Source organism: Stegostoma tigrinum, chromosome 7 (assembly GCF_030684315.1).
Source record: "Stegostoma tigrinum isolate sSteTig4 chromosome 7, sSteTig4.hap1, whole genome shotgun sequence".
Lineage (NCBI taxonomy): Eukaryota > Metazoa > Chordata > Chondrichthyes > Orectolobiformes > Stegostomatidae > Stegostoma > Stegostoma tigrinum.
Window position 1 is genome coordinate 102248801 of NC_081360.1, and position 17296 is coordinate 102266096.

At 44.8% G+C, this 17296-nt stretch overlaps 1 protein-coding gene across 8 annotated transcripts in view; it reads left to right on the forward strand.

The window, feature by feature from the left end:
* Window positions 1–17296, forward strand: part of obsl1a (obscurin like cytoskeletal adaptor 1a) — a 195474-nt gene that overhangs the window by 17992 nt on the left and 160186 nt on the right. For all 8 annotated transcript variants that reach the window (XM_059647569.1, XM_059647568.1, XM_059647573.1 and 5 more), the window contains 2 exons: window positions 1424–1693; window positions 2362–2622. In XM_059647569.1, coding sequence (XP_059503552.1) covers window positions 1424–1693; window positions 2362–2622 — 531 coding nt within the window. The remainder of the gene's footprint in view (window positions 1–1423; window positions 1694–2361; window positions 2623–17296) is intronic.

The window sequence follows — 17296 nt, forward strand, 5'->3', positions numbered from 1 at the left end:
ATCATAATGCAATTGAATGCGAGGCACCTGTATAATACCACTTGACACTTAGTAGCTCAGGACAGGATATTGTAGAGGTCTTGTTGCATTTGACTGCTTCAATCTTTGAGGAGTTGCGAATGGTGCTAAACATTATGCAATCATTGGCAGACATCCCCACTTCTGACCTTACAATGGAAGGAAGGTCATTGATGAAGCAGCTGAAGATAGTTGATCCAGGACACTACCTTGAGGAACTCCTGCAAAGTGATCCTGGAGCTGAGATGACTGACCTCCAACAACCATGACCATCTGAGGAAGGGTCACTTGACCCGAAATGTCAACTCTGATTTCTTTCCACAGATGCTGCCAGACCTGCTAACCTTTTCCAGCAATTTCTATTTTTTCCCCCATCTTCCTTTGTGCCAGGTATAATTCCAATTATTGGAGGATTTTCCCCAATTGATTCCAACTTTTCTAGGGATCCTTGATGTCACACTTGATTAAATGCTGCCTTGATGTCAAGGGCAGTCACTCTGTCTTCTGAACTTGAGTTCAGTTCTTTTTGTCCGCTTTTGAAGCAAGGCTGTAATGAGGTCATTGTCTGAAGAAGCGCTTCCTGACATTATGTTGTGACTATAAAGGGAGTGCAACAAAGTTTTTACCAGACTGATTCCAGGGCCGACAGAACTGATGTCTAAAGAGAGACTGGATTGGTTAGGATTGTATTCACTGGAATTCGGAAGAATGAGAGAGGATCTTATAGAAACCATGAAATTCCAACAAGATAAACACAGGGAGGACGTTCCTGATGACCAGGGAGTCTAGGACCATGGGTTAGATCTAGATACAGCCCTTTTGATGACTGAGATGAGTAGAGATGTTTTCATCCAGAGAGTGCTGAGCTTGTGGAATTCTCTCCAACTGAAAGTGGTTGAGGCCAAAACATTCAAAGTTTTCATGGAGGAGTTATAGTTCTTAGGACTAAAGAGGTCAAAGGAAATAGGGAGAATGTGGGAACAGGATGCTGAGTCAGAGGTTTAGCCATGGTCGTATTGAATGATGGAGCGGATTCAAAGGGCCGAATGACCACCTCCTGTTCCTACCTTTGTTTCGAGAGAACTAACAGCAGCAGATACATGGGAACGCTACCACCAGTAAGTTTCCCTCCAAGCCACTCACCATCCTGACTTGGAAATACATTTCCATTCCTTCAGTGTTGCTGAGTCAAAATTCTGGAACTCACTTTCTGACAGTGTTGTTGGTCTACCTACAGTTTGTGGGTTGTAGTTGTTCAAGAACGCAGTTCACATTCTCAAAAGCATCTAGGGATGGACAATAACTGCTGGCCCTGGTCTTCGTTACTTATGAAGTGCTTGTTATTTTTTTAATCTAAGTTGCAACAGAGACCTAGTTAGTTATTCATTTCATGTCTCCTCCCCAGAACCTCGCATCAAATTTAAGAGCCAGTTGCAGGATGTCGAGGTGAACGAGAGGGAGCAGGCAATCCTGGAATGTGAGGTCCCGGGAGACTCAATCCCAGCTGTCTGGTATCTAGAAGACCGTAAGTTACACTCCAGTGCCAAGTACATCATCGAGCAGCAAGGGGCAGTGCATCGCCTTACCATCAAGGATGTAACCATGGATGATGATGGGGTTTACCTCTGTGAGATGAAAAATGGCGGCAGGAGCATTGCTGAGGTGGCAGTAAAAGGTAATTGGTTTAAAACCCATTGAGTGACTGCAGCCCCACCCCAGGTGTGCATGTTGATGGAATGGACAGTGGGAGAGGCTGGGGAACTAGTCCCCACCTATTGAATGACCACTTATTCTCCCAAACACTGTCTAGTACACAGACAGAGTCCCCACAGTCAAGATTGGCGATGGTCATTAGCCCCTTGGAAATACTCACATTTTTTAAAGAACCTAAAAGCAGAGCCAACATTCTCCATCTCCCAGCCTTGCGAATAGCCATGTCAGCTCTATTTTAGATCAGCTAAACTCATTGAGTCAGTGTCTGTCATCTGAGTCAGAAGGTCATGGCTCGAATCGCATTCCAGAGACTGCAGCACAAACATCTGTCAAAGGGTCAGTTTGCATTATTCGAAGAAGCACTGCACTGTTAGAGGTTCAGTGCTGAGGGAGCACTGTACATCAGAGGTCAGTGTTGAGATGCCACACTGTCAGCATCAGCACTGAGTGAGTGCTGCACTGTAGATGGCCAGTACTGACGGAGTGCTGCACTGTAGAGGGCCAGCACTGAGGAACTGCTGGGTTATTGGGTTTACTCAGTCTCAAATGAGCTGAATGAAAGTAAAATTGTTGGAGTCAAGATTTGATTTGAATGTCTGAAATTATTTATTCCTTCCCAACCCTCTGAAGGTAAAATTGTGAAACGATTACCAAGGAAACTGGATGTACTGGAGGGAGAGAATGCAGCCTTCTGTGTAGACCTCGATGAGGAGAATGTGGAGGTGTCCTGGTACAAGGATGGGGAGCTGCTGACCGAATCCCACAAAACAATCATCAAGTCCTTCGGGAAAACCCACATTCTGGTCTTTGTTAATGTCACAGCGGAGGATTCCAGTGTCATCACCTTCGTTATCAGTGACTCCAAATCATCGTCACAGCTCCGTGTGAAACGTAAGATACCTGAAGCCAGACTGAGTTTTATTTTGTTTATTTATTCATATGATGTAGGCATCGCTGGCAAAGCCAACATTTATTACCTGTTCCTAATTGCCACGATCTGAGTTGCTTTCTCGGGTCATTTCAGAGGGCATTCGAGAGTCAGTCACATTGCTGTGGGTTTGGAGTTACATGTAGGCAAGACCAAGCAAGGATAGTAGATTTTCTTGCCCGAAGGATGCTATTGAACCAGTGTTAATGGGAACTGCAGATGCTGGAGAATCCAAGATAACAAAGTATGGAGCTGGATAAACACAGCAGGCCAAGCAGCACCTCAGGATCACAAAAGCTGACATTTCGGGCCTAGACCCTTCGTCAGAGAGGGGGATGGGGTGAGGGTTCTGGAACAAATAGGGAGAGAGGGGGAGGCGGACCGAAGATGGAGAGAAAAGAAGATAGGTGGAGAGGAGAGCATAGCTGGGGAAGTAGGGAGCGGATAGGTCAGTCCAGGGAAGACGGACAGGTCAAGGAGGCGGGATGAGATAGTAGGTGGGAGATAGAGGTGCGGCTTGAGGTGGGAGGAAGGGATGGGTGAGAGGAAGAACAGGTTAGGGAAGAGGAGACAGGCTGGGCTGGTTTTGGGATGCAGTGGGGGGAGGGGACGACCAGCTCGTCTCCCCCCACCCCCCACTGCATCCCACAACCAGCCCATCCTGTCGCCACTTCCCTAACCTGTTCTTCCTCTCACCCATCCCTTCCTCCCACCTCAAGCCGCACCTCCATTTCCTACCTACTATCTCATCCCTCCTCCTTGACCTGTCCGCCTTCCCTGGACTGACCTATCTCCTCTCCACCTATCTTCTTTTCTCTCCATCTTCGGTCCGCTTCCCCCTCTCTCCCTATTTATTCCAGAAACCTCTCCCCATCCCCCTCTCTGATGAAGGGTCTAGGCCCGAAACGTCAGCTTTTGTGCTCCTGAGATGCTGCTTGGCCTGCTGTGTTCATCCAGCTTCACACGACGCTATTGAGCCAGTTGTGATTCTATGACAATTGGCAATGGTTTAATGGTAATTTATTAGACTAGCTTTAAATTCCAGATATTTTACTGAATTCCAATTTAGCCATCCTCTATGGTGGGATTCAAACCCACGTGACTAGAAATTTAGTTTGGGGTTCTGGATTATTGGTCCAGTGACAATGCCCCGTGCTACCACCTCACTTTATTGTTGGGGTCAATAGGGATCAATGGCCTGTGCCCTTTTATGTCATTTTCCCAGGGCAGAAATGGCTAGCACGAGGGGTCATAGTTTTAAGCTGGTTGGTGGAAAGTATAGAGGGGATGTCAGAGGCGGGTTCTTTACACAGAGAGTTGTGAGAGCATGGAATGCATTGCCAGCAGCAGTTGTGGAAGCAAGGTCATTGGGGTCATTTAAGAGACTGCTGGACATGCATATGGTCACGGAAATTTGAGGGTGCATACATGAGGATCAATGGTCGGCACAACATTGTGGGCTGAAGGGCCTGTTCTGTGCTGTACTGTTCTATGTTCTATGTGCACAGACTTAGCAATAGGAGCAGGAGGAGGCTATTTAGCTCCTTCTATTATTGATTTGGATTGGATCAGGGCTAGCCATTATCTTAACCTGCCTTAGATCTGTAACAGTTAATCACCTTCCCCAGTACAAGCCGATTAATTAGCCTGTTCAGTGAAGTCACGACCCACCTCTGGAGAATGTGGAACTTGAACTCGGGCCTCTTGGTTCAGGTGTAGGCAGATTTGGTCTTCATCTCAGGTGGTTGTGTCTGTGGAACTGTCCTCCTCAGATGGGTAGAGGTGGGCTCATAGAATACTTTTTAAATCCACCTGTTTAGAAAAGTTACAACACAGGTCTGGTGCAGGTGGGTCTTGAACCCACACCAGCTAGCCCAAATGTAAGAGAATTATCCCTGCATTGTCTTTATTCAATTGACTGCATAATTAATCATCATAAATATCTCAATTCAGTCAGCACTTAACCTTCTCAACTGGGGTAACTTGTCCTTGTAATTTAACCCTTTTAGCCCTGCTCCATTTGGCACTACACCCCTCCAAGGATAATGGTCTGGTGCAGAGTTTGGTGACAAGTTCTTATAAAAATCAGGAGGAGACTTGAGGTAAAAGGTGTCCTTGCCGTTAGAACGGGAGCCTAATCTACACGCTTCTCGAAACTGGGTTGTGACCATTGCAGCATATGCCATTTGGGCCCTGTCCAGCTGGATCATTGTCTGGCTCTGTATCGCTAAATCATGGTCTTGAGGCCTGTGTCAAGGCTTCAGCCCGTTGTCTGGGGCCATCCTGCCATTGAGCTACACAACAAAATGTAACAGGTTCATCTTGTGGAGTGTAGGATTATTCCACAGAGCAGATGGAGGTCCAGCCTAAGAATGACATAATAGCTTGATAATGGGATTGGGGGAGGCCATTCAGAGCCTCGAAATAGTTCCACCACAGCAAGACCATGGTCAGTCGAAGTTGTGGCCATTTGAATGGTGGAGCAGGCTTGAGGGTAGAATGATCAATTCCTGCTCCTATTTGTTATGTTCTTAACTCAACTTGAATCTCCTCCCTAAATAACAAAGTGTGAAGCTGGATGAACACAGCAGGCCAAGCTACTGCTTGGATTCTCTAGCATCTGCAGTTCCCATTATCTCTGATCACAATCTTTGAACCTCCTCCCTTTACTGCTTCCATATTCTGTACTTTTGGGAGATCAAAAATCTGTCTCAGCCTCAAATAAAATCAGCGATGGAGCCTCCATTTTCCTGATTTCTGAGTGAATAAGTTTCTACTCACCTGAGTCTGCAAGTTTTGACCTCTTATCCTGAATCTGTGATCCATTTTGAGCTTTCCTGGTCAGTAGGAAACAATTTTTCTTCTCTAATAGCTTCAGAATGCTGTATATTTTAATGAGATCACCTCATTCTTCTAAACTCTAGAAAATACCAACCAAATTTACTCAGCCTCCCATCAAAGGGTAATCCCCTGATCCCAGGGGCTAATCCTGTGAAGCTTCCCTTTCTACCAGGGAGACCATCTCCAACGTAAGGATAGCTTTCCCTAAATTCTAGATTAGGCCCAATCAAGGATAGTAGTGGTAAGTTGTGTGTGGAGTCAGATGAGATAGGGGAAGCACTAAATGAATATTTTTCAACAGTATTCACTCTAGAAAACGACAATGTTGTCGAGGAGAGTACTGAGATACAGGCTACTAGACTAGGTGGGATTGAGGTTCACAAGGAAGAGGTATCAGAAATCCTTCAGAGGGTGAAGATAGATAAGTCCCCTGGGCCGCATGGGATTTATCCTAGGATCCTCTGGGAAGCCAGGGAGGAGATTGCCAAGCCTTTGGCATTGATCTTTAACTCGTCATTGTCTACAGGAATAGCGCCAGATGACTGGAGGATAGCAAATGTGGTTCCCCTGTTCAAGAAGGGGAGTAGAGACAACCCTGGTAATTATAGACCAGTGAGCCTTACCTCAGTTGTTAATAAAGTGTTGGAAAAGGTTATAAGGGATAGAATTTATAATAATCTAGAAAAGAATAAATTGATTAGGGATAGTCAGCACGGTTTTGTGAAGGGAAGGTCGTGCCTCACAAACCTTATTGAGTTCTTTGAGAAGGTGACCAAACAGGTAGATGAGAGTAAACCGGTTGATGTGGTGTATATGGATTTCAGCAAGGCGTTCGATAAGGTTCCCCACAATAGGCTATTGTACAAAATGCACAGGAATGGAATTGTGGGAGACATAGCAGTTTGGATCGGAAATTGGCTTGCTGAAAGAAGGCAGAGGGTGGTAGTTGATGGGAAATGTTCATCCTGGAGACCAGTTACTAGTGGTGTACCGCAAGGGTCGGTGTTGGGTCCACTGCTGTTTGTCATTATTATAAATGACCTGGATGAGGGCGTAGAAGAATGGGTTAGTGAATTTGCAGATGACACTAAGGTTGGTGGAGCTATGGATAGTGATGAAGGATGCTGTAGGTTGCAGAGAGACATAGATAAGCTGCAGAACTGGGCTGAGAGTTGGCAAATGGAGTTTAATGCAGACAAGTGTGAGGTGATGCACTTTGGTAGGAGTGACCGGAAGGCAAAGTACAGGGCTAATGGTAAGATTCTTAGTAGTGTAGATGAGCAGAGAGATCTCGGTGTCCATGTACACAGATCCTTGAAAGTTGCCACCCAGGTTGACAGGGCTGTTAAGAAGGCATACAGTGTTTTAGCTTTTATTAATAGAGGGATCAAGTTCCGGAACCAAGAGGTTATGGTGAAGCTGTACAAAACTGGTGCAGCCGCACTTGGAGTATTGTGTACAGTTCTGGTCACCGCATTATAAGAAGGATGTGGAAGTTCTGGAAAGGGTGCAGAGGAGATTTACTAGGATGTTGCCTGGTATGGAGGGAAGGTCTTCCGAGGAAAGGCTGAGGGACTTGAGGCTGTTTTCATTAGAGAGAAGAAGGTTGACAGGTGACTTAATTGAAACATATAAAATAATCAGAGCGTTAGATAGGGTGGATCGGGAGAGCCTTTTTCCTAGGATAGTGACGGCGAGCACGAGGGGGCATAGCTTTAAATTGAGGGGTGAAAGATATAGGACAGATGTCAGAGGTAGTTTCTTTACTCAGAGAGTAGTAAGGGAATGGAACGCTTTGCCTGCAACGGTAGTAGATTCGCCAACTTTAGATACATTTAAGGTGTCATCGGATAAGCATATGGACGTACGTGGAATCGCGTAGGTTAGATGGGCTTGAGATTGGTATGACAGGTCAGCACAACATCGAGGGCCGAAGGCCCTGTACGGTGCTGTTATGTTCTAAGTTTAAATATTGAGACAAAAGTGCACTGTATTCCAGACATGCTTTCAGTTTTCAGTTTTATGGTACAATTATACAAAACCCTGGTTAGAGGCCACTTGAAGTTCTTTGTGCAGACCTGGTAAGAAAAATTGGCCTTGAAGGGAGTATGGTGTAGCTATACAGGAATGAGACCTGGACTGAGGGGTTAAATAATGAGGAGAGATTATACAAATGAGGCCTGGTTTCCCTAGAATTTAGAATGTTGAGGGGTAATCTGTTTGAAGTCTTCAAGATATTAACATTAAAAATCAGGGTAGATAAAGGTAAACAATTTCCACTGGTTGGGGTTTCTAGAACTAGGAGACACAGTCAGAGCATGAGGGCAAGACTATTCAGGAGAGATGTTAGGAACCACTTCTACACACAAAAAGTGGCAGAAGTTTGGAACTCTCTTCCACAAACAACAGTGAACGCTGGATCAGTTGTTAATTTTAAATCTGAGGTAGATATACTTTTATTAAGCAAAAGTATTCAGAGATATGGGCCAAAGGCAGGTAAATGGAATTAGGTCACATATCAGCTAGGACCTCATTGAATGGCTTGAGGGGCTGAATGGCCTACTTATGTACCTGTGTTCACCAAAACCCTGTGTGACTTCTTGGCTGAGCGAAATCTTTTATAAAACTCTAGTTAAGTGGAATATTGTGTCCATGCCATGTTTCAGAGAAATTATCAAGGCCATGGAGACTGTGTGAGGAGATTTATTGGAATGATTCCCAGGATTTGTTTTCTTGGTGATCACGAAACTAACAGTGATTGCCTTGGAAACCCATCTAGTTGTAGTTGACTCTTAACCACCCCCTGAAAGACCAGGAAAGCCATAAATGCTGCTCTTGCCAGCAACACCCAGATTCCATGGAAGAATAACAAGAAAGTAATCGCTGTGGTATCTGACACACATGGGCAAGGGGTGAGGTGTGGTGTGGTGACGATTACGTGAGAAATATGAATAGTGGCTGAAAGAAATCAAGTAATAGAACTAAGTGTTCTCATAACCAGTGGATCAGATCTAAGCTCTGCAGTCATGCCATGTCTAGCCGTGAATAGTGTAGCAAATTAAATAGAAGGCGGCTACTCAAATAACCCCATCTTCAATCTTGGAAGAGGCCAACATATCAGTGGAAAAGATGAGACTGAAGCATTTGCAATGATCATCAGCTAGAATTGCTGAGTGGATGATCCATCTCAACATCCTCCACAAGTCATGTTCTTCAGGTGCCAGTCTTCAGTCAATTCGATTCACTCCACTTGATATCAGAAAATAGTTGGAAGCACTGGATACTATAGAGGCTAAGGGGTTTGACAAAATTCTGCCAACAGAACTTGCTGCACCCCTAAGCAAGCTGTTCCAGTCCAGTCACAACACTGATATCTACCTGACAATGTGGGAAATTGCCCATGTTTGTCCTGGACATGAAAAGCAGGATAAATCCAGCTTGGCCAATTACCACCCCATCAGTCCACTCTTGATCATCAGCAAAATGATGAAAGGTATCATCAACAGTGCTATCAAACAGCACCTGCTCAGTGAACCCTGGCTTCACCAGGGCCATTCAGCCCCTGACCTCATTACAGACTTGGTTCAAACATGGACAGACGGGCTAAATTCCAGAGGTGAGGTAAGAGTGACAACCCTTGACATCAACAGTGCATTTGATTGAGTGTGGCATCAAGGAGCCCAAGCAAAATTGGAATGAATGGGGATCGGGGGAACCCTCCGCTGTTTGGAGTTGTCGTGGTGTAACAAGTTCAGCCAGGTGGACCTCACAGAATGAGAGTTTCCTGATTTGGGCTGTTAATCTGGTCCAATCAGGGAGCCTTGGTTGACAGATATAAACAGGAGTATCAGAGGTTCTGTTCACTCTGGCTCTGAGGAAGGCAGTTAGTGTCAAGATCTCTCCATATGTAAAATAGGGGTAACTTGGGTGACAGGATATCAGCCTTTGTGGACTTCTTTCAGTTGCAATGAGGAAAGCACAATTCTGAAGAAATTCACTTACAACAGTCGTATTTGTGCTGGGGGTCATGGTGCCATTATTTGGGAAGCTTGACTCATTCGATCCTGCTGTCGAAGATTGGGCCCAGTATGTGGAAAGACCACATTATTTTTTCTGGGCAAATGACATTGGGGAAGATGAAAATCAATGAGTAATTGTCCTGACACCTTTTGGACCCGTGGCTTTTTTGGTTCTTAGGAACGAAACTTTCCCTGAGGCATCAGATCTTAAAACCTTTCAAGAGTTGATGGATTTAGGTAAGGAACATTACGACCCCGAGCCTTCTGTAATTCTGAGAATCTATTCGTGTTGCTCCATAATTCGAGTGCCAGGGGAATCCGTATCAGAATTTTTGACTACTTTAGGAGGACTGGCAGAGACATGTGATTTTAGTTTAACCTTTAATGAGATACTGTAAGACTGTTACATAATTAGTCCCAAATACCAAACAATGCAGAAGTACGTGCTTACTGAGGCCCACCTGGACTTCAAACAGACACTGCAACTGGCTTTGTCATTTGAAAATGCGGCAAGTGGAGTATATGAGTTAATAAAATGTGAGGCTGGATGAACACAGCAGGCCAAGCAGCATCTCAGGAGCACAAAAGCTGACGTTTCAGGCCTAGACCCTTCACCTCTGATGAAGGGTCTAGGCCTGAAACGTCAGCTTTTGTGCTCCTGAGATGCTGCTTGGCCTGCTGTGTTCATCCAGCCTCACATTTTATTATCTTGGAATCTCCAGCATCTGCAGTTCCCATTATCTCTGAGTATATGAGTTGTCAGGTATTCTGATGTAAGTGGACATTCTCGCCAGTCCGACTGAGCTTGGGAACACCATTAGAGTAAAGGCAATTGCACAACTTCACTCAGGAATTTTCCTGTACAGACGGACTCTGGGTCAGACCACAGCAAAACCCTGAAACAAAGACAAGCCATGGCTAAACAGTTAAAATTTTCTTCAGGATCTTGGCTGACAAGCCATTGTAGTTGCTGCTGGTGTGCAGACCCGAGACAGCAAAAGAGTCCCACTGAATGTAAATGGAGTAAGAAGACTCAAGCCGGTATCCAGGAGGGTGCACGCCATGGAATGTCCACCTACATCTGGTTTGAAACAGTTAAATTGCTTAGCAACATGCAAATCAGAACCAATCAATATAAACATCTGGTTAAATAGTGACTCAGTGCTAATGGGGTTCGATAGTGGCGCAGCCATTTCAGAGATCACAGAACGAGTCTTTAACAACTTTCACTCCGGACTCCAACCTTAAGTTTGTGCAAGATCTCAGCTAGACTGAAAGCCCATACGGGCAACCTGTACAGAATAATGATATAGCTTCTGTTCCGGTTTTTTATGAGAAGCAGCTGGTTCAGTTAACACTAATTGTAGGTTTGGGCCCAAGCTTAATGGAGCAAAAGTGGTTGAGAAAGATTCACCTAGATTGGCTCAACATTTTCCCAATTAAAAAATAACAGCTTAAGTGAAGTCGTAACTAATTACCTGTAAGTTTTTCAGGAAGGTCTGGGGACTATTAAAGGAGCCAAGACCACCTTGCATATTGATTGGGAAGAAATTCCACAATACTGCAAGGCCAGCCCAGTGCTATTTGCTGTATGGGCAAAAGTAGAGGTATAAATCAGAGGGCTGGAAAGGAAAGGAATCATTAAAACAGCCCAGTTTGCAGAATGGACAGCAGCGGTCATACCAGTTGTGAGGCCCGGAGGATTAGTTTGCCTTTGTGGGGATTAGAAACAAATGGGAAACTACTTCTTGCAGTTGGATTAATATCCCCATAACAAAAATCCAAAAAGATCCCTTGCATAGAGGATTTATACGCAAAGCTGGCAAGGGGGTTGTCCTTCATGAAGCTGAACATGACTCATGTACACGCAGTTGCGGTTAGCAGAGGATTCCCAGAAGTATGCTCCAATTAATATCCATAAGGGTTTGTACCAATATACAAGACTGCCATTTGAAGAGTACCATCAGCCTGTGTAATGTTTCAGCAGATAATGGTGAGGATTTTAGAAGTTCTACCCCAGATCACCATTTATTTCAATGATGTACTAATGGCAGGAAATACCAATATGGAGCACCAAGAACTTGGACATAGACCTCAGACATTTCTCCCAAGCGAGCTTATGTCTTTTGAAGGGAAAATGTATGTTCCGGCTACCCTAAGTGACCTACTTGGGCTATAGAGTTGAAAAGACCGCGTTATACCTGTTGGAATATGAAGTGAGAATGATCAAAAATGTCCTGGTTCCCATGTCCATACTGCAGCTTAGGTCTTTCCTTGGACTGGTGAATTAATGCAGAAAGTTTGTACATAACCTGGCCTTCTTCCTGGCTCATTTGCATCAACTCTTAAAAAAGAGTTAGCCTTGGAAATGGTTGCAAAGCCAGGAAAGGGAAGAAACCGCTATCATCCTCTAAGGTGTTAGCACACTCTGATCCCAAGTAAGATCAGGTGTTGACATGCAATGCCTTCTTATACACCATTGGGATAGTATTAGCTCATAACCCAATAGACAGGAATGCCCAATAGTGTATGCATCCAGGATGTAGGCTAAAGCTGACTGTAAATATGCCCAGATAGAAAAGGAGGATTTGGCAGGCATACATGGAGTCAAGAAGTTCTACCAATACTTTTTGCGAAAATAAATTTGTAATTAAAACAGACCACAAACCCCTTCTAGGTCTACAGTGTCACCCACAGCTGTCCCAAGCAAAGGTTGCCCCCAGATACCGGCTGTAGTACACCTTGATCGTTCAGGGGTTTCCGAAATGAAGATGTTGGTGAGAAGTTATGTCTGGTGGCCTGGACTGGATGCAGACATAACCGTGTTGGTGGGGCAGTGCCCAGAGTGCCAACAAGGACACAAATGACAGTCAGCAGACCCTCGTCACTTACAGGAATGTCTGTGTGAATTCTGGACTTGTGCAGGTCCTTTCATGCACCCTATGTTCTTAGTCAAAGTGGCTGCCAGTACATAAAGTTAATTCATCAAACACGGGGCCAATTTTAGAAAAAACTATGCGCATCTTTTGCAATACACCAACTCCTGAAAGTATTGGTCAAAGATACAGGCTGTCATTTCCAGTAGGGAATTTGGGTATTTCCTGAAGTTGAATGGTACTTGTCATTTAAGGACAACTCCATACAATCCATCGTCCAATGATCTGGCAGAAAGAGCGGTCCAAACCTTAAAGGCAGCCTTAAAAAAAAGCTTACAGCTCCACTTGATACCAAACTGTCTTGGTTCCTATTTGATTGTAGAACCACCCTCGTGCAACTACAGGGATAACTCCACCAGTGTTACTAATAGAGAAGGCTCCGCATCAGGCTAAATCTGACCTTCCCCGGACCGGGGATGGGGGGAATGAAACGGCATCTGGAACGCCAACGCCAGACAAAGATTTTGCTGAGCGAGAGAGCCACTTAACTTCAGGGGATGAAGTTTTGTGAAGGGACCATAGGAATGGCACTGCATAGATAAGAGGCATGGATGATGTGAGGTCAGGCCCAGTTACAAATAAAGTTTGGGTGGGTACAATGGTCCTAAAAAAGCATGTGGACTACATGAAAGCCCCAAACTTACAAACCGTGTTGGAGCAAAATGTCCCTGGCTCCTCAACTGTCCTTTCCGACAGTTCTGGAACCCATCGGTTGTCTTTCTCCATCAAATATTAAAGATACCTTGGAATCTGAGTTGGACATGGCAGATGTTGCCGCCTCAACACCTTTGCTGTCTGAGGGGGAGAATGAATTTCTTCCTGGTGATCCAGGCACAAGAGCTGAGCAAATGTGTGTTACACACTGCCCAAATCAGAGACAGAGTTGGAGAAACATAACCCTGTGCTAAAATGCCCCAGGATGAGCTACAAAATTAAAAGAACCGGCCTGTTTCCTCGGACTCAGATGGAAAGGGATGTGATTGTGGCAATTGGACCTCATAGAATATGAGTTCCCTGATTGGGGCTGTTAATCTGGTCCAATCAGAAAGCTCTGGCTGACAGGAGTGTCTGAGTTTCTCTTCGCTGTGAGAGCTTGCTTTGAGGGAGCTGGATGACTGTTAAATGCTCTCCATGTAAATAAAGGGTGACTTGGGGACGAGTTACCGGCCTCTGTGGAGTTATTTCAGGAGTGTAGAATAGGAGAATAGTGTAGGTTAGATGGGCTTCAGATTGGTATGGCAGGTCGGCACAACATCGAGGGCCGAAGTGCCTGTACTGTGCTGTAATGTTCTATGAGTCTTATCAGTTACATAGGAAAAAAGTTGTGATTGTTGGAGATCAATCATCTCCACTCCAGGACATCTCTGCATGAGTTCCTCAGGGTAGTTCCCTTGACCCAACCATCTCCAGCAGCTTCATCAGTGACTTTCCATCCATCATAAGACCAGAAGTGGGCATGTTTATCAATGATTATATAATGTTCAGCACCACTCGTGGTTCTTCAGACATGGATTGCTTCAATGTTCAAATGAAACAAGATCTGGACAATATTCAGACTTGGCTGACAAAAGGCAAGTAACATTTGCGCAACACAAATGCCAAGCGATGACTATTTTCAGTAAGACACAATCTAACTACCACCCCTTGACATTCAGTGATACTGCCATTACTGAATCCCCCACTGTCAACAACCTGAAGTGGGGCGGGTGGGGGTACCATTTTCCTGAAACGCAGTTGGTCTCAACACAAATGCAGTGGCTACAAGATCAGATCCAGGCTAAGAATATTGCTGAAGGTAACAGCTGCTGACAACCTAAAGACTGCCCACAATCTATAAGGCACAAGTCAGGAGTGTGATGGAATGCTTCCTGCTTGCCTGGGTGATTGCAGCTCCACCAATACTCAAGAAGCTTGATATCCTCCAGGATAAAGCAGCCCACTTCTTTGGTACTGGACCAACATTGATGGGGGCGGCATGGTAGCTCAGTGGTTAGCACTGCTGCCTCACAGTATCAGGGATCCGGGTTCGATTCCACCCTCGGCTGACTGTCTGTGTGGTGTTTGCACATTCTCCCTGTGTCTGCGTGGGTTTCCTCCGGGGTCTCCAGTTTCTTCCCACAGTCCAAAGATGTGCAGGCTAGGTGGATTGGCCATCCCAAATTGCCTATAGTGCTCAGGGATGTGTAGATGCGTTATAGGGGGATGGGTCTGGATGGGATGCTCCAAGGGTCGGTGTGCATTTGTTGGGCCGAAGGGCTTGTTTCCACACTGCAGGGATTCTATGAAATAACACTCGCACCATCACTGATATTCTGCAGCAGCAGTGTGTACCATCTTAAGAATCACTGCAGAAGATCATCAAAGATCCTCGGACAGCACCTTCCAAATCCAACCCTCCCTCTCTTCCGCGCTTCCTTGACCTGACACAACCTGTCCATCTTCTTACCCACCTATCCTTCCCACTGACCAATCTCCACTACCCCCTACTTGCAACCAACTATGACCATCCCACCTACCTTCCCCCAGCCCTACCATCCCATTTATTTCCAAGCACCCTTCCCCCTCCCAAGTCCTGATGTAAACCTGAAATGTTGACTTTCCTATGCCTCTGATGCTGCCTGACCTGCTGTGTTCCTCCAGGCCCACTCTGTATTGACTTTGTCTCCAGCATCTATAGTTCTTGCTATCTTCTAAATCCGCAAGCATTAAGAACAAAGGTAGCAGATAAATGGGAACACCAACTTCTGTAAGACTCCCTCCAAACCACTTACCACTGATTTGGAAATATATCGCTGTTCCTTCAATGTTGCTGGCTCAAATTCCCTTCCTTAGGACATTGTGGGTCTACATATGCAGAGATCCAAGAAAGCAGCTAACCACCACTTTCTCAAGGGGCAACTTGGGACAGGCAAAAAATGCTGGCCAGCCAGCGACCCTGAGGTCCCATGAATGAATAAAACAAATCTAGCCAGAAGGTAAAGATAAATTTGAAAAATGAGCTGCCAGGACCATTCATAGATATGATCAGTGAAGCTTTGATTGTTTTGTCACCCCACTCTTCCTCTCAATCGGCTCCAGGAGTGGGAAAACCTACTCCAAATCTGATATGTCAGTCACAATGCCTTGTTAAGGTCTTCAGGAGGTTACAATTCTGATTTCCCGTTTGAATCTTAGACTATTGCATTGTGGGAGAACTTCCGTATATTGGTAAAAAAGTTTCTTGCTGGTTGCATGAGAATTATAAATGCTTTGTACAGGTTGATGTGGACTTTATAACTCATAGAGACAAAGGAAAACAGGAACAGGAGTACGCCATTTGGCCCTTCGAACCTGCTGTGCTATTCAATATTATCATGGCTGATTATCCAATTACATACCCTGTTCCCACTTTCTCCCCATACCCTTTGATCCTTTTAGCCCCTAGACTATATCTAACTCATTTTTGAAAACATTCCATATTTTGGCCTCAACCACTTTCTGTGGCAGAGATTCCATTGGCATGCCATACTTCGGGGAAAGAAATTTCACCTCATCTCTGTACGAAGTGATCTACTCTGTGTCCTTCAACTATAACTCATAAGACCATAAGATGACAAGACATAGGAGCAGAAATGAGGCCATTTGGCCCATCAAGTCTGCTCTGCTATTCAATTATGGCTGATAAGTTTCTCCACCCCATTCTCCCACCTTCTCTCCATACCTTTGATCCCCTTAACAATCAAGACCCTATCTATCTCCATTTTAAATGCACTCAATTACCTGGTCTCCCCAGCCTTCTGTGGTAGTGCATTCCAAGGATTCTCCACTCTCTGGCTAAAGAAATTTCTTCTCAGCTTCATTCTAAACAGTCTTCCATTTACTCTAAGGCTGTACCCTCAGGTCCCAGTCTGTCCTTCTAAAGGAAACATCTCAATGTCCACTCTATCCAGGCCATTCAACATCCCATAAGTTTCAATCAGATCTCTACTTACCCTCTAAATTCCATTGAGTGTAGACCCACAGTCCTCAAATGTTGCTCGTATGTTAAGCCTTTTATTCATGGGATCATTTTTGTGAACATCCTCTGGCCCTCTTGAGGGCCAGTGCAACTTTCCTGAGATATGGGGTCCAAAATTGCTCACAGTATAATAAATGTGGTCTGATGAGAGCCATTTAAAGCCTTAGAACTACATCCCTGCTTTTATATTCTACTCTTCTCAAAATAAATGTCAACATTGTATTTGCCTTTTTAACTACTGACTCAACCTGCAAGTTGACCTTCAGAGAATCCCAGATTAGGACTCCTGAGCCCCTTTGCACTTCAGATTTCTGAATTTTCTCCTCATTTAGAAAATAGTCTATGCTTCAGTTCTTCCTACCAAAGTGCATGACCTCATACTTTCCCGCTTTGTATCCCATCTGCCCCTGTTTTACACTCAGTGGTCATTGGGAACATCTTTCCTGTTTTTGCCCTGTCTAGTCCTGTTGAAATTATATTGATTTCTATGAAATTACTCCCTTATTCTTCTAAACTCCAGTGAATATAGCCCTAATTGATTCAGTCTCTCATCATAACTCAGACCTGTCATTCCAGGAGCCAGTCTGGTAAACCTTCGCTGCATGGCTTCCACTACCAGAACATTTTTCCTTAGGTAAGGAGACCAAACTGCACACATTGCATGGCAAGTCTTTCGGGAGCGCTGAGGAATAAAGGTACCTTGGAGTACATATTGATCCCTGAAGGTGACAGTGCAGATAGGTGGTGAACTTGGCATATGGAATTATTGCCTTCATTAGACGGGGTGCAAAATAAAGCAGTGCAGAAGTCTTTTTATAACTTAATATTGGTTAGGCCACAAACG